Source organism: Crocuta crocuta, unplaced genomic scaffold, assembly GCF_008692635.1.
Source record: "Crocuta crocuta isolate KB4526 unplaced genomic scaffold, BGI_CrCroc_1.0 scaffold186, whole genome shotgun sequence".
Taxonomy (NCBI): domain Eukaryota; kingdom Metazoa; phylum Chordata; class Mammalia; order Carnivora; family Hyaenidae; genus Crocuta; species Crocuta crocuta.
The window spans coordinates 7,926,486-7,943,730 of record NW_027551569.1 but is presented as its reverse complement, the minus strand read 5'-3'; the positions used below and the strand labels follow the sequence as shown (position 1 = coordinate 7,943,730).

At 43.3% G+C, this 17,245-nt stretch overlaps 2 protein-coding genes across 5 annotated transcripts in view; one reads left to right on the top strand and one right to left on the bottom strand.

The window, feature by feature from the left end:
* RIOX1 (ribosomal oxygenase 1) overlaps nucleotides 1-2,160 on the top strand; it is a 2,791-nt gene extending 631 nt beyond the window's left edge. The window contains exons 1-2 of the mRNA XM_077750850.1: nucleotides 1-1,644; nucleotides 2,086-2,160. The exon at nucleotides 1-1,644 is cut by the window's left edge and continues 631 nt beyond it. Coding sequence (XP_077606976.1) covers nucleotides 1-1,233 — 1,233 coding nt within the window. The 3' untranslated portion in view covers nucleotides 1,234-1,644; nucleotides 2,086-2,160. The remainder of the gene's footprint in view (nucleotides 1,645-2,085) is intronic.
* HEATR4 (HEAT repeat containing 4) overlaps nucleotides 1-17,245 on the bottom strand; it is a 45,397-nt gene that overhangs the window by 10,001 nt on the left and 18,151 nt on the right. For all 4 annotated transcript variants that reach the window (XM_077750849.1, XM_077750846.1, XM_077750848.1 and 1 more), the window contains 11 exons: nucleotides 16,780-16,923; nucleotides 13,005-13,184; nucleotides 11,382-11,542; nucleotides 10,632-10,736; nucleotides 8,290-8,408; nucleotides 6,278-6,458; nucleotides 5,420-5,489; nucleotides 4,457-4,646; nucleotides 3,707-3,785; nucleotides 2,836-2,995; nucleotides 1,365-1,423 (listed from right to left, as the gene is read on the bottom strand). In XM_077750849.1, coding sequence (XP_077606975.1) covers nucleotides 1,365-1,423; nucleotides 2,836-2,995; nucleotides 3,707-3,785; nucleotides 4,457-4,646; nucleotides 5,420-5,489; nucleotides 6,278-6,458; nucleotides 8,290-8,408; nucleotides 10,632-10,736; nucleotides 11,382-11,542; nucleotides 13,005-13,184; nucleotides 16,780-16,923 — 1,448 coding nt within the window. The remainder of the gene's footprint in view (nucleotides 1-1,364; nucleotides 1,424-2,835; nucleotides 2,996-3,706; nucleotides 3,786-4,456; nucleotides 4,647-5,419; nucleotides 5,490-6,277; nucleotides 6,459-8,289; nucleotides 8,409-10,631; nucleotides 10,737-11,381; nucleotides 11,543-13,004; nucleotides 13,185-16,779; nucleotides 16,924-17,245) is intronic.

The following is a 17,245-nucleotide window of genomic DNA, read 5'->3' as shown; positions in this document are numbered from 1 at the left end:
GTGCGGCGGCAGGACCACGCCTACTATCAGGGGCTCTTCTCCACCGCAGACCTGGACTCCATGCTGCGCCACGAGGAGGTGCAGTTCGGGCAGCATCTGGACGCTGCTCGCTACGTCAACGGGCGGCGCGAGACCCTGAACCCCCCCGGCCGCGCGCTGCCTGCCGCCGCCTGGGCCCTGTACCAGGCCGGCTGCTCCCTGCGCCTCCTCTGCCCGCAGGCTTTCTCGACCACGGTGTGGCAGTTTCTGGCTGTGCTCCAGGAGCAGTTTGGAAGCATGGCAGGCTCCAACGTTTACCTCACGCCCCCCAACTCGCAGGGCTTTGCCCCCCACTACGACGACATCGAGGCTTTTGTGCTGCAGCTGGAAGGTAGGAAACTTTGGCGTGTGTACCGGCCCCGGGTCCCGACCGAGGAGCTAGCCCTGACGTCCAGTCCCAACTTCAGCCAGGACGACCTCGGTGAGCCAGTGCTGCAGACTGTGTTGGAACCTGGAGATTTGCTCTACTTTCCTCGGGGCTTCATTCACCAAGCCGAATGCCAGGATGGAGTGCACTCTCTGCACCTCACCTTGTCCACGTACCAGCGCAATACCTGGGGCGACTTCCTAGAGGCCGTACTGCCCCTGGCAGTGCAGGCTGCGATGGAAGAAAATGTGGAGTTCCGAAGGGGTCTTCCCCGAGACTTCATGGATTACATGGGGGCCCAGCACTCGGATTCCAAGGATCCACGAAGAACCGCTTTTATGGAGAAGGTGCGAGTCTTGGTTGCCCGCTTGGGACACTTTGCCCCTGTCGATGCTGTGGCTGACCAGCGAGCCAAAGACTTCATCCACGACTCTCTGCCCCCGGTGCTGACTGATAGGGAGAGGGCGCTAAGTGTCTATGGGCTCCCGATTCGCTGGGAGGCTGGAGAACCTGTTAACGTGGGGGCCCAGTTGACAACAGAAACAGAAGTGCACATGCTTCAGGATGGGATAGCTCGGCTGGTGGGTGAGGGAGGCCATTTGTTTCTCTATTATACAGTGGAGAACTCCCGTGTTTATCATCTGGAAGAGCCTAAGTGCTTGGAGATATACCCTCAGCAAGCTGATGCCATGGAACTTTTGCTCCGCTCCTACCCAGAGTTTGTGAGAGTAGGGGACCTGCCCTGTGACACGGTGGAGGACCAGCTTTCCTTAGCAACCATGTTATATGACAAGGGGCTGCTGCTCACCAAGATGCCTCTAACCTGAACTAGTTTTTTGTTGATTGCTGGAAGCAAGACAGTGGTGATTCTCTTTTAACCACCATTACCATCTTTTTGGCAGGGGGACTCCTGTTCTTACTTTGATAACCATTTACCTTTATAACTGCTCATATTTACCTTTATGACGGCTTTAATGTCACAAATTTCGGATGATTTTCCAGGAATCACCACTTCATCTAGGCACAAAAGTAAAAGCAGAAGTTGGAGGTGAAAAAAGGAGCTATTTCTGCACAAGTAACTTTGATCCCTGATCATTTCAGAGCACCAGCTTCATCACCCTCAGGCTTCAGCGTACCGTGTACCACTTGCTGTGTCATTCTGCTTGAGACATTAGAAGTTTTTATTTGGAATTTGCATCCTTCATTTGAGTTCTCTTCAGTTTGGGGGGAGGGTTGGGGTCAGTATCTTGTTTGTTACTGTGAGTTTGTATGAATATTAGAAAAGTTATTAAAGTGCCAAAGAATGTTTCTCTTTTTAAAGGCTAGATTATTATGAAGGAATTGGGTTGGGGGGTGGGAGATAGGGAAAATCTATAATGGCTTAGGTGAAAGGTAACTTGGGGTGGTTGTAGGATTGAGGCCAGTTCTGTAACTTTGGGGGGAATTCATTTTAATCATGCTACTTGAACCCCAACCAGCACAATCCTATAGGAAAAGTTAAGAATGCATTATGTTTTTGCTCTGTGCTTGCTTGCATCAGTGGCTGGCATTGCTCTCCAAGGGACAGCATGTCACCTAGTTGTGCTATCATAGGCCTCTGTAAACCAACTTATAGCAAGCTGGCCATAAAGGGAGGCTGGTGTTCAAGTTACTTTCCACTCTCATTTTTTTTCTGGCAGTTGGAAGAATCTTCCCCAAACCTGGCAAGTGAATATTTTCATGGTTGGTGGAAAAGAGCCTGGTGTACAAGAGAGAGCACTGGACTTGGAACCAGAAGACCTGGGTTTGGGGTGGTGGCTGGTAGGCAGCTGGCTGAATGATCTGAGGCTGCCGCTACGCCTGGGCACACAGATTTTGTAAGTATATTTTGGTACAGCTTGATGTTTGTGCTTCATTTAGGTTGTGTCTGGAACTTTTGGAGCCTATCACCATAACTGATAGGTGCAGTTAGATAAGGTTGAGAACTTTCCGAGGTCTTTTTTTTTTTTTTAAGTTGGGAAAGCATGGATGTACATAAAATAAAAATGATATCTCTCTCTCCAGTTCTACTCTCCAGAGGTAACTACTATTAAAATTTAAACTTACAAGACTTTATTTGGCTGCTTAATCAAACATATAGTAGGTTTTTTTGGTCGGTTTTATACTCTTGTTTTTTTTAACCTGTCAGTGTTGGACCTAACTTTCAAATCAGTTCAGTTAGAACTACCTCTTTTTTTTTTTTTTAAGTGACAAAATAGCAAATAAATAAAAGCCAGGAGACAGGCAGGAAAAAAGAAAAAAGGACTAAAAGGATGGCAGCCAAGAAGGAAAGGTAGTAGCCTTATCCTGACTCATCCTACTGGCCTGAAACTAAACTCTCCAAACATCCAGATCCCAGAAAAGGCTTGTTAAAGGAGTCACGTGATAGTACTCACCGCTATGGAACCTACCCTGAAAAGTTTCTTGTAGAAAAGTATGGAGTTTCAATGGTTTTTGCCCCTCCTTGGGTTGCCAATAAACACGTTTTGCTTTCTCCTTCATTTTTCCTATGACCCTCTCCATCTTGAATATTTTCTGTATCAGCAAGTCCTTTTGACTTAGTGTTTGAATCTAGATCAGAAGAAATGATGTTGAAAAAAACAATTGTATTAGGCTGCAAATCATCAAAAAGCATTAATAAAGTAACTTCTTGTATTGTGCCTATTGGTGTTAGGTGGTACAGTGCCTCAGACAGCATTCTCTTCTGATGTTGGTTTTACACTTGTTAATGAAAAATTTACTTTAGCTTTTTGAGCATGATGAAAGGAACCTAAGAAATGCTTGGTGTGAAGCTGGTTTTGTGAATTATATGAAGAAAGATGATTACATTTTTAAAGTCTTTGTCCCTCTGTTTCTTCATCTCATCTAACAACTCTGAAAAATTAGAACCACCTGTTGAGCTAGAGTGTTCTTTGGTAAAAGCCCAGATTAGGAAGTTAAAAGGGAAAAGGAAAATCTATGGGGCTAGCTCTAGCCACTCATTCCATCTCTAGGTCTACTTATGAAAAACAACTCTGGTTTAGTTGATGGTGGGGAGGAAATGAGAAGGTAAGGAAATATAAGTATTTCAGAAACAACCACCCTGATTTTGAGGGCTGCTTGATAGGCTGAATGGGGTGACTTTTTATTTATTTATTTATTTATACTAATAGGGTTTTATAATCTGATCTTGCATAGGTGTTTTGTATCTTCAGAAAATATGTATCTGAGAGGTTGTAGAAAGTATTTCTGTGGTGGCAAAAAGGGTCTGAGGAACTCTTGAAAACATAGCTTGCACTTTACCCTGTTCTTGATCTCCTGAAGCATTTCTTGGTTTCCTTCATTTTTTAAGTTGAGTATCTTCATTGCCTGGTGAATTTCCCTGAAAGATAAGAGGTATTTCTTAGATTTTTCTTATCCTTAAAAAAAAAAAAAGTATCAGGATGGAAAATACAGGAGTAGGAATCAGACAGGAATCCTAAATTCCAGTCTTCACTGCATTTTGCTGAGCCTTATCTGCAAAACGGGTGCTTAGCTTACAGGGATGTAGATGTAGTTTTTAGGATGAATCTGAAGATACTAATGGTAACATTTATTACACACCTTCGTGGTGGATACTGAACATGTCATCTCTTTAATTATTACCACAGACCCATAAGGCAGACTTATTATCTACATTTGATAATGGAAAAACAGGCTCAGAAAGTTTAACTTACCCATGTTCACATAGGTAGCGTATGCCTGAGCCTGGGATTGAGACCATGGTCTTTTTGACTCTAAAGCCTGTCATCACAGTAGGCACTTGATAAATGTTAGCTGAATAAGTGAATAACTTAAAACCACCTGGGATGGAGAACAGGTGTGTGAACTACATGGCCTATCTAATTTAGGCCAGTATTTTTTTGTTACTCACTTAGGTAGGTGAATGGCACAGGTGAGCCTGTGCTTTTACAGCCGTTAGGCAGCCTGGAAAGGCAGGGATGCATCCCGTTAACAAGGATAGGAGAGTTGGCAGTACAGGAGGTCATGGCAGGGATCAGGTTTAAAGCTTACTTTATAACAGCCTCATGGTTCTCTAGGAGCAGCACATCTAGGAAGGTGTCCCTGACCCGGTCCCCTTGAAGATTGAGGGCTAGGATGCTACGGCAAGCTTCTAGTCGTACACCTGGTGACTTTTCATAGTGGATGGCCCAGAGCAGGAGGTCTGTCACCTGGGGACTCACTTGGCCAATCTGACCCAAAGCTGCAGAAATGAGAGGGTAGTATGTTATGTTCCACTATCACTTAAGATGGAGCTGGCTATATCCTAACATCCAGAAATGGCCTTATTAATAAATAGTAATAATATGTAGACAGCTACCTGCTAAATTAAGTACTGCAAATCTTAAACTAAGTATATTGTTGGTGTCTTTTTCTTGATGAGAAATATTAGAATTTTAGGGATGGGTTAGAGTAGGACATTGTCTCCAAAGGATTCTTGTAGGGATAGGGAGGGAGGATCCATCCCATCCTTACCCATTACAATGTGAGAATACACTAATTATTTTTCTAGGGGTGAGACAATGGGGCTGATAATTCAGAAGACTGGCCTCATCAAGGCAAGATGATGGGGAAAGGAGACAATTACTTCACAGGTTTACCTTGGGCAAAGATCCTTAAAAAGGAACTCCAGGAAAATTTGAGGGCAGTGTTTTAAGTCTGTAGCAGTCTTGAATCTGGTGTGACTTTTAGAGTCCTATAGTGGATACCTACTTAGAACTTAGTCCTAATTCTGTTGGCAGGGACTGTCTTGTCAGCCCCTTGCCTTAACAAATTTGACATAAACCCAGACTCAGGATCTTCAACTGAAAATTAAAAAGAAGAAAATAATCTTCAATTTCACAGGCAAGAACTTCTGAGAAGGTGTAATCATCCCTTCAGCTACACTTTACTCCCTTCCTAGAGAGATTCTAGGGATCCACACTAGCATTTGGGAGGCTATTTGAAGTTGAAGAGCTGGGGCCACTCCTGTCATACCTTGAATGGCAAAGGCCTTGATTTTCCAGTAAGGATCTCTGTCTACCAGTTTCAAAAGGCATTCAAGGACCTGGGATGAATAAAAGGGCAGTGTTGAATGGAGAGGACCAGAGGAAAAATGAACCAGACACAGGGACCCCTCTTATCTCTAAAATGTGCTATAATTAGGTACCTGGGTGGCTCAGTTCAGTGTCTGACACTTGATTTCAGCTCAGGTCATGATCCCAGGGTTGTGTGATCGAGCCCCATATCGGTTTCTGCACTAAGTGTTGAGCCTCCTTGAGATTCTCTCTCCCTCTCTCCCCCCTCCCCTCTTCCCCCTCTTCCTCCTTTCCCCCTCTTTCCCTCCCTCCCTATGCCCCTCTCCCCTGCTCACATGTGCATGCTTTCTCAAATAAAACAAAAAATAAAATGTGCTATAACTGAAAAATGGGCTTCTATCAATTCTAGTGACAAATGAGCTGGAGGCTGAAGTACTGGTCTGCACACAGAGTGTATTAGCTGAATCATCGCTTATCTAGATTGATTTTCCTCCGCTCACAGTTCTGTCATCATACAGGCTTCTTTAGAACACCTCCAGTCAGGTTTGCCCCTAATAATTAGGGATCATAACTCCATTCACTGCAGTTGATCCTAAAACCGGATTCAGGGATGTGCTCAAGAGTTAAGTCTGGGCTGGCTGGGAGCAAAATGTGGTTCTAACTGATTGATGTATCCAGTCTACCCCCTGACCTCCCTGTTTCTGATCTTTCATTCTGGGTCCCTACAGAAGGGTGAGTGTAATAAGCACAAGGGAAGCTCAGGTAATGCCCTCTTCAGGTTAATCAGGTAAGATGGCAACATGTTTCTCTGACTCACCATCTTATCACGGATCTGCAGGGCACCTGCTGCCCAACAGGCTGCCTGCCGAACTACCATGAAGTCATCAGAGAAGCAATTCAGGAAGCTTGGGAGAAGCTTGGCAGTCATGAGCTTGAGCCCACCAATCAGGCAGAGAGCTTCCACACGCTCCTGGAAATTTCCTTGACTCAGCTTGACTCTGTAAGGCACAAATGCTTTTATTTTCTCTCCTTAAACTTTTGGCATCCCCACCACCAATGCCCTCAAGGTAAATCCAACCTCTGCAGGCTCTCCATTATCCATTCCCACCCTTTCCTAGTCAGCCTTATGCCTGTGAGGTTGAAGTTTCACTGGGTAGAGATCTCAACTTTCTTATTTACTTGAACCACTGTTACTAACTAGCATATGCTGGGCACTAAACTATGTTGAATGACTGAATAAAGGAAACTTTCATGTACCTCTTGTTACAGTCTAGTTCTCTCCACTGCCCTCCCATATGCCATCCTCATTTCTTCATTTGGCTCCCAGCCTGGAAATGTCTTTCCTTCTCCTCTTTGCCTATGTAGTCTTTTTATTGTTGTTTATTATGTTTTATTTCAGAGAGGGACAGGGGAAAGGGGCAGAGAGAGAGAACCTTAAACAAAGAATCGATACTGAGCTTGAACCCACAACCCTGGGATCATGATCTGAACCAAAATCAAGACTCAGATGGTCAACCGACTGAGCCACCCAGCTGCCCCTTGAGAGTTTTTTTAAAAGACAGGGTTTCCCACCTAATAAACCATCAAATCCCAGCCAGGAAGAAACCACAGACCCAAGGACATCTCCAACAGGGAAGTTATCACCAGGTTTCTGCCGGTTTCTCCCAGTAACCCGCCAGGCTCTCAGCCTTGACTTGGTATTGGAATCATCCATGGAGGGTTTCTGAACACCAGATGCCCAGGTCCTACCTCCCAAGCCTCTTAGTCGTTAGTCTAGGGCAGGGCCCAGACCCTCTGTAGTGGGTTACGGACTCAGGGAAGCCGTTCTGAGGATGGAATGTAACTTGCACCTTGGGGGTTTCCTTACTTCCCAAGATCACTTCGCTACACCCCGCGATGTCAAAAGGAGAGCCGACACCTGGGGCTGCTGTCCCTGGGCCCTGACCCCCAGGAAATCGTCGGTGTTGAGGTCTGTGCCACGACAAGCCGGGAATCTGAGAGCCTAACACTTACCTGGGATGTCAGACACTCAGACCCCAGGTAGAGAGCCCTCCTGGCCAAGATATGCATCTCTGCTGTGGGGTCCCCTGTCTGATGAGCAAGGGTATCTGCAGGCCTTCCACCACTTTAAGAGGNATGCTGTTGCCATCGAAGGCCTGTGGCAGGGTCTGGATCCTCCCTCCAGGAAAGCCTGCTCTGTGAAGGCCTGCACCTTTCCGGCACCACACTACCCCCCCTCACCAGGCTCCTTGAGCAATCTTGACTACCAAAGTCCCGCCAGCTGCTCTTCAGTGGGGAGCAGAAGTGACTGCAGGGGTCGTGTACCTTTTTTTTAATGGTTATTTTTGAGAAGCAGCAGGAGATGGGCAGAGGGGGCAGGGAGAAAGGATCTGAAGCAGACTCTGTGCTGACAGAGAGCCCGATGTGGGGCTTGAATTCACGAACAGTGAAATCATGACGTTAGCTGAAGTCAGATGCCTAACTGACTGAGCCACCTAGGCATCCCTGCCTGTGTAGTCTTTCTATCTTCCCTGACCTTTCTAAGCATTTGTGTATTATGCCTGGCCTGTATAATCAGAATTCCGTCATACCCTCAAACATCCAAAACAGTGCTTAACACCTAGTGGGCATTCAATGATTCTTTCCTTAGCCACATTGTTAGTGTCTATAGGGACTGGTAATTTTTTATTTTTAAGATAATCCTGCAGTGGGACCTAGTACAACGCTGAGCATACAAAGCAACTCAACAGATGCTGGCTGACTGGATCCCAGGTTCCCTGAACACTTAAGTATAGAAAAGTTACTGCGTGCAGGTTAACTAGGTCTTACCTGATTGCGTCATGCACCTCTTTCCCAAGGCTCATTTGCCCCAGAGCTCGGGCAGCTGCATGTCTCACTTCCTTATTCCAGTCATTCAGCATCAGCTGGATCAACTTATGTTTCATATCCTATAAATAGGTATAATTTAGGTATAAAATAGCTGTCATTTATTGTCAATTTTGTGCTTGGCACTGTGCCAGGTGTTTTTACCCACCCTCCCAAACAATCCAGTGAAGCAGATTACCATTTGCAGATGACAAAATAGAGTCTTAGGTTTACTTGCCCAGGGTAAACCTGTTGAATGCTAGAATGCAGACTAAGACTCAGTTTGCTAAGCTTAGGCTCTATAAACTACTATACTATGTTGGGGTCAATGTAATCTGTACTTGAAGGACTTAAAATTTGATGGTGATACATTAATAGGGTGACCAACTCATCCCACTGTGCCTTTTCCAGGTTTAGTTCTGAAAGTCCTGTGTTCTGGACAAAGCAGGACGGTTGACCTGTATATTTTATTATTGTATCTATATATTAGTACTTCATTCACTAGGAAAGAGACAGGGGTACCTGGGTGCCTTCAGTTGGTTAAGCACCCAGCTCTTGATTTTTATTTCGGTTCAGGTCATGATCTCACAGTTGAGAGGCCCTGAGCTAGGTGTGGAGCCTGCTTGGGATTCTCCTTTCCCCAACATGACCTCTGCCTCTCTCCTCCTCCTCAAAAAAAAAAAAGGAAGAGAAGACACAAAGATTATTACAGTTGTAGTTCATGATTATGTAAATGTGCCCAAACTATTCTTTCTGCTTGCGACCTCTATTTTGGGAAACCTAAATCTTTTAGGATTTAGTTCAAACAGCATCTCTGTGAACTCTCCTCTGCCCTCTGCAAGCATAGGAATCCCTGTTATACTTTACAGTTGCCTCTGTTGTAGCTATTTATAACATTTACCAAGAAAAGACATAATATTTTTGCATCCCCAGTGCTGGCATAGAGCCTAGCATGTAGGCTGCAGTCAGAAATTGCTTGCTTACTGAATTATTGAAGGACTGATATAGTGCCTTTCTTCATTCCAGCAACCTGACATGAAGCACTCATCTTTATCTGACCAGTCTCCTGCTTGCTCTGCATGTCTTTTTACTTTGAATTGGCAATCCTGAGTGACAAGTGCTAAGGAGATGAATGTGCAAATGAGTCAGGTTTGAAATGGAGATTCTGACTGAGTTAGCCTGAAGTGACATTTTGCCCTTCTAACAAGCCCAGGTCATGCCTGTGCTCCTGGTCAGGACTTTAGAGAAAGTGTACATGACAGCTGGGGCAGAATTAACCAAAACTAAAACATCTTCAGGTGATTTTACTGAATTTTGCCAAATTTGGGGCTTTCTGCTTAAAATGCAAGGGTTTAAGGGTGGAAGGTGTTCACTTCTCATGGGAACAGCAGTGTTCTGGGCCATTTTGGAGGTGCTCAGTGTTACAAGGAAATGATACAGTGCCACATAGGAAGAAGGGGAAATCTCCATTTGGATAGCTGAAGATATTTTTTAAAATAATGGCAACGAAGGTGAAAGCCCAAATGATGGTCAGGGTTTCCCTTGCCTGGAAGTCCGTCTTCCATTCTGTCCAAGACTTGTCCATCTGTCCCACACTCCTTCCCAGAACTTTAATAGGTTCAGCCTACACTAATGTCTCTTGAAAAGTTTTAAGAGCATATCTTGCATTTATCACTTGTTCTTGAATCATTTGTGTGTGCTAGTCTTATTTAAAGAAAAAAAACAAGTGAGGAGGGGCAGAGAGAGTGAGAATCCCAAGCAGGCTCCACTCTACCCCCACAGAGCCCAATGCGGAGCTCGAACTCACAACTGTGAGATCATGACCTGAGCTGAAACCAAAAGTTAGACACCTAACCAACTGAGCCACCCAGGTGCCACAGTAGTGACTATGTTTTATACCTTCTCTATGTGCTGAACACTCAGAGCCAGTACAGACACTAGTATGGTTGGGTTGTTGGGTAGTTTAAGTCCATACTTCTCAAACTATCTGCTGAAGGACCAGTTTGGGAGGTGGAGGGGGTGGGTGTCACTGACTGATACTTAGTAGATTAATGTTAAGGCAATGTCAAAGTACTATAAAAATTTTATAAATTCTGGCTTTTTACTTTATTTTATTTATTTTTTTGCTTATTTGTGGGTGGATTACAATTTGTGGGTTGCTACCATGCTAAGGAGTAGGTGGCTTCAGTCACACAAGACAAAGATCTGCTTGGTAAGAATGGGATATTAAGTAGCAGCAAAAAGTGAAAGGGCTCCCAGCCTCCTTTTGCTTAGACTTTCTGTCCTGGAAACGCAAAAAGGCTTACCAAACTGACATTCCCACTGATCCGCGAGAGAGCCTGGCAGGCCACAATCCGGTCCTTCCACTGGTGGCTGTTCAGCTCCACAGCAAGCATGGTGTGTATCAGGGTCTGAGGAATGGGAAACTTATGTGGATACTCAGGATAACTTTGAGAGATGCTGGAGCCTTGAAGAAGTTCTATCCTAACGTGGCATTCAGCATAATTAATATCACAAGTACATGAAACGCCCATCCCTCCAAAGGAAAGAGTGGTTTACAAGATACAGGGCACTTTTTTTTCTGAGCCAGCTGACTTCTGGAAACATAAATCCGAGAACAAAATACAGATCTAGTAGCCTCCAGAAAACTGGGGCCTTCTCTTTAACTATCTTTACTCCTAAAGTGATTTGTATATGCCTCAGTCTTTTTGAGTTTCACATCTCTACTGAAAGTAAACACACTTGTGGGTCTTGTGCAGTTTTCAATTGTAAACTTGTAGCAGAAGCAAATTCTACATATCACAACTCTTCTTGCAAACACAGAAACCATCTGCAACCTACTTTTCTCATCTTTCTCTCAGGTGGCTGATGTCGCTTTTTCTTGTATACACACCTCTGTACCCCAGTTCACCAACACGTGTAGTCCAGCTTTAACAATGTGTGAGATCTTGTTACTCAACCACCTGCATTTTCAGTTCCTTACATGCACTGACCTCAAAGACTCAAATGTTCCCCACAACTTGGTTTCTTTCTTTGATCCTGTAATGGACACCTACTGTCTTCCCACTGAGATGGCTCAGGAGCATACAAGACTGGTGCTCAGTATCCTCATTCTTCTTGTTAAACAGCTGCTGGAGGATCCTCTTAATCACAGGGTATGTGGCAGCACCTTCCAGCGCCAGGCATTGAGCTGCAGCCCAGCTGTCCACGCTGTTACCTGTCAGATGGGGTAAAAAGTGGTGATCTGCTCTCCCCACAGAGCGAACTAACAGCCTCAGGGTTGGCACCCAAGGCTGTTGACTGCTTGGTATCTCACTTCCCTGTGCCCCTCTTCATATAGAAGTCAAAGCCTATATTTAAATGGATCACATCAAGGTTTTCAATATAGACTGACAATCTTAACCTGAAAAGTAAAATCCTAAAAGGCTCTTGTTGGGTAATAGCAACAAGGATCTTATGCCCTGGGTAAGAGATACAGTTGTTTGTTCCCCTAGAGATTGGGAAGGCTGGAGTGGAGGCTTTCTTAAGACGATGAATTAAGTTATTGAGAGTCTATATGCAGAAGGCCAAACCAGTCAGCCAGTCATCCCTTGTCTGCTCAGCCCCCAAGAAAAGCAACAGGCTCTTTTTCAGAGAGTGGTCAGTCTCCTTGGGCAAATCACCTGACAACTTTTTGCTTTATGTGGACAATGCCTGTAAGTTAATGTAGAAAATGGAAGCATGATGTGTTCAAGGGATGATTTTTTTTTTTTTCAGAAAGTATTCTTTAGTATTGTTACATCTTTTCAATCAAAAGTAAATCTGTGGGGGCACCTGGGTGACTCAGTCAGTTAAGGGACTGGCTTTGACTCAGGTCATGATCTCATGGTTTGTGAGTTCGAGCCCTGTGTCAGGCTCTGTGCTGACAGCTCAGAGCCTGGAGCTTGCTTCAGAGTCTGTGTCTCCCACTCTCTCCCCCACCCCGCTTGTGCTTTCTCTCTCAAAATTAATAAACATGAAAAACAAAAAAAGTAAATCTGTGGTGAGGCTCTTGGCTGGCTCAGTCAAAAGAGCATGTGACTCTCGATCTCAGGGTCCTAAGTTTGAGCCCTATGCTAGGTGTTGAGCTTATATACATACATACATACATACATACATACATACATACATAAACACACAAACTTTTTTTCTTAAGTTTATTTATTTTGAGAGAGAGAAAGCATGAGCAGGGGAGGGGGGAGAGAGAGAGAGAAAGAGATAGAGAGAGAGAGAAAGAGAGAGAGAGAGAGATAGAGAATCCCAAGCAGGCTCCATGCTGTCCAATGCGGGGCTTGAGCCCACAACCCTGGGATTGTGATCTGAGCCAAAATCAAGAGTCAGATGCTTAACTGACTGAGCCACCCAGGTGCGCCTAAACACAAACTTCTTTAAAAAAGTAAATTTGTGTGAAAGGGGACATGGTTTCTAGGCAAATGCATCTCTGAAATATTTAGGTACCACTAGGTGGCAGTGTACCTATTTTGGAAAAGTACCCTAGGACCTGCTATCTCTGGATGTTCATACACCTAAACCCAAACCCTCCAATACAGTAGACATCACAAAGTATGATATTGCAGAAGAGAGGATCAGGAAAAGCTGATGGTGAGATGTCCTGTCTTTACCCCATATCCCCAGGTCAGAAGTGTCAAGGAGTTACTCACCCTTTAAAAGGGCAGTCTGCATGATGTCCCGGGCAAGGGGATTATGCGACTGTACAGCATAGTGGCATACTGCCGCTGCCATCCGCACATTAGCATTTTTATCACAAAGAGCAGCTTCCAGGGCGGGCTGTAGAACCTCTGGCAAGTCCTTGATAGATGGGGCCTTCACAGTCTCTTTGTCTGTGATCAAAAGAGAACCAGGTAAGAGATGCTAGCCCTTTTGATTTTCCCTGAAACAAAGCTTCCTTCCCATAGCCACATAGTGGTGGACCTCAGTCTCAGTTGCAGATGCTTACTGCTACCTAATATAATTAGAGTTTAGCTGAGCCCCTGCACTGGGCAGGGTTTTATGGTTCACTTCTGTGCTGGGTATGCCAGTTCCCAATCCTTTATCATCTGGCCTCTGAAGAGTTGGATTCAAGCCACAGAAGGTTTTTAGCCAGACTATGGTGACCTTCATCATTAGTTTTAGTGATGGAAATCAACCTATTTTTCATATATATTTTTTGTATTTATAATAATAATAATAGCAATTATATTTAGGTAGTGCTTTGCCAATTAAAATGTTTTCATATTATCTCATTCAGTCTTCTAGCCTTCATGGAAGTAGGCATGGCAGGTATTAACTACAGAGCCCACCTAAAATGTGTGTTATTTCAGGAGTCTTTTTAGGTTAAACAGTTAGACTCACAAGACTCATCGGCCGCACAAAGCACCAGTCTTCAGAAGGATATAGGATAGGAGCACAGTTTGCCAACAGGGTAGCAGCAGGCATTCCTTTTGACCAGAGTTTGTGATGCAGTCTGTACAGCATTCCACACATCCTTCTGGGGACAAGTCCTATGTTCCACAGGAGTTGGTAAGTCTTAGAACAACTCCATAGATATAATTCCAGGGTCCACAAAGGGCATACCTGTTATAAGTCATAGCATCCATAGAAGCCCCCAAAGGATGGTGCCCTTTAAAGTATTTATATTTCCACTTACAGTTTTTCCCAGTCCAAATGTGATTTATCAACCAGAGTTTATTTTTGTCATAAACAATGTTGCCGATAAAGATAGTTCCTATCCTTATCAGGTTATCTGGGCAACAGGTAGGCATTTTAACTAACACTCAAATTCCCAAGTAGAAGGGGAAAGGGTCTGTTAACTTTTCGTACACAGTTACCTCATTTTAGAGATGAGGAGTTTGAAATTCAGATAGGTTAACTGATTTCCCAAGAAGCAACAGAGCTGGACTTGTGACTAAGAGTTTTAGGGTTTCTAATCTGTCCATTTTTATTACCGCCATGGGCTACTCTGCCGTTTGTTAAGAATAGGCTAGATGGAAACACATGTACTTTAGGGGAGTATGTAGAAGTCAAATGAGTATTTCAAGAAATAATGAGTAAGATCATTTTCTTTGGGAATGTATAGGGAAGAAACAAGACAAAGACATCAAAATCTAGACACCTATGACATGTGAAAGGGATCACATGGAAGAGATAATTCTGGGAGCAGACAAAAGTGTTCTTTGTATGTATGTGGAAGATCTGGGAATAAGATTATAATAATCTGTTGCTGGCTAGTGAAGGTTTTATGTGTGCCAGGCACTGAAAATACATCATCCATTTAATACCCAAAGAAATAAGTATACAATAAAAAATGTGTGGGGCGCATGCGACTCTTGATCTTGTGATTGTGAGTTCAAGCCCCACAATGGGAATAGAGCTTTTTTTAAAAAGTATATGCATGGAAGCATATAGTGGGAATAATGAACCAAGTCTGGGTGATGGAGCAGGGAAGACTTCAGAGGAGTTGATAGCTGAAAATTGAAGGACAAGTAAAGAAGTTAATCAGGTAAGAGAAATGAAGAGTTTTCCAGCAGATTTGAAAATCGGTAGCAAAAATGCCCATGTCTGGAACTTGGCAGATAGAAAATAAGTGAAATGAAACTTTAAAAACCTAACAACATTGAAGAAATAAAATTAGTCTCTGCCATTAAGGAGTTCCTTGTCTGGTAGGAAAGGCAAAAATGTAAACAGACAATTATGATAGACTAATAACTATTAGGACAAAATAATATTAGGATGCTACCAGCCGCAGAGAGAAAAAAGGGCCAGCCCAGGCTTCACATTAAAGGTGATATCTGAGGGCATTTGAGAAATAAGTCAGTTGGTTTTATGTCCTCTCAATAGCACTTTATCATTTGGGTCCCTCTGTTTTGTTAAACTGACACTTCAGTAGATTACATTTCTGGCCATTGTGAATGGGGAATTTTCCTTTATCCTTTTTCAGTGCTTAGCTAAGGAAAAAAGCTATTGACATTTCTTTCCCAAAAGATTAAGACCATTTGAAAAAATGGCTACGTCCTTAATTCATTTTATAAAGCTGGCGAAAACTAAAACTTAACAGAAGTTAAAAAAAAAACAACTACCAAATATAGTAAAACATTTTAAAATATTAACAAATCAGGGCATCTAGGTGGCTCAGTTAGTTAAGTTTCGATTGACTCTTGATTTCAGTTCAGGTCATGATCTCATGGAGTGTGGGATTAAGCCCTGAGTCAGGTTCCACGTTGACAAAACAGAGCCTGCTTGGGATTCTCTTTCTCCTTCTCTCTCTGCCCCTCCTCTGCTTGTGCTCTCTAATCTCTCTCAAAATAAACAAACAAACAAAATATTTACAAATCAAACCCAGTGGAGTAATTAAAGAATAATATATCATGATCTGTTATAGTCTAACAACAGAATTCATCGTTTATTCTCTCTCTCCTCCTCTCTCTGCCCCTCCTCTGCTTGTGCTCTCTCTTCTCTCTCAAATAAATAAATAAACAAATAAACAAAATATTTACAAATCAAACCCAGCAGAGTAATAAGAGTATCATGATCTGTTATAGTCTAACAACAGGATTCACCATATCCACAAATTAAAGGGGAAAAAACTAGGAAATGGCTGATAAAATTCACTCATTTTTATAATAAATAGAAAAGCCTATATCCATGTTGGCATATATTTGGAAAAGCACAGAGAAAGATGTGAAATGCCAAACAAAACATTGGTGACCCTGGGGAGTGTCATGGGGTGGGACTGGGACTGGGAAGTGAGTTGGGGGAAGGGAATTACCTCTTTTTATATTCCTCTGTTGACTAATGAATATACAAAGTGGGAAGCAGAATAAGTAGAATTTATTGGTTATGGGAAGAGTAAGGATTTGTCCAGGACTCCCAGGGCTGTGGCTCAAAAAGTAGATGGATTGTAGGACTACTGATTGAGATTTGGAACGTGGGGAGGGCTTTATGGCGATTAGTTCAGTTTGGAATTCAGATGTGCTGTCAAAAGAAGTGCTAAAATAGAGTTGGGAGGGGAAAGCACAAATATATATGTACATATATATGTATATATATATATACTTGTGCGTGTATAATATGTATATGTATATATAGTATGTGTATGTGTATATGTATGTACATATATGTGTGTATATATATGTGTGTGTGTATTATTTTGGGCTATTGCAAATGAGATCTCTCAAGGTGGAACAATGTGGACTTCCATGAAGCTGCTGAGCAAATAAAAGGTAATGAAATGTAAGGTAAAAAGCACTGGACCGTAAGTCAAGAATTTTAATTTCATATCTGTTGCTGACAAGGTGTGTGTATTCAGGACAGTCTCTGGGCCTTGGTTTCCACATTTGTAAAATGATCTCAGATAACGTTGAAGGTCTGCACCAGTTAACATTATCTGTGGCTGTGTGAGTTGCTTATATTCTCAAATATTTCAGTTCTGGCTCTTACCTGAGTCTCTTTGGCTGGTGGCAATCCGGGGCCGTTCCAAAGCAGCTGTAGCACATGTGATGATGGCTTGGATCCGAATGTCATCATGTATGTCCACCAAGTCCTGCAGCAGGCCCTCTACTGTCTCATGGTGCCACTCAATAACTATGCCACAGGGAGGGAAATGAGAAGAAAACCATTAGGTTAGGGTTAGGCAGTCCTCTTCATTCTAGCATGATTCAAGCAAAACATGAGCTCAGCTGAATAAAGGGTCCCAGGGTTCTAAGGGAAGTTACTTCTCTGATAATCCATGGACCCTCTGGGGCAGTTCCCAAACACAACTCCATCCCCATCATTTTATATTCTATCTCTCTTTGTTTAAATAGCTCTTCATTGTTACCCTCTGGAAAATGAAAGCGGTGATAAAACATAGTGATTAAGGGTACTTTTTTGTCAAACATACCCAGTTTGGAATCAGAGTTATTAG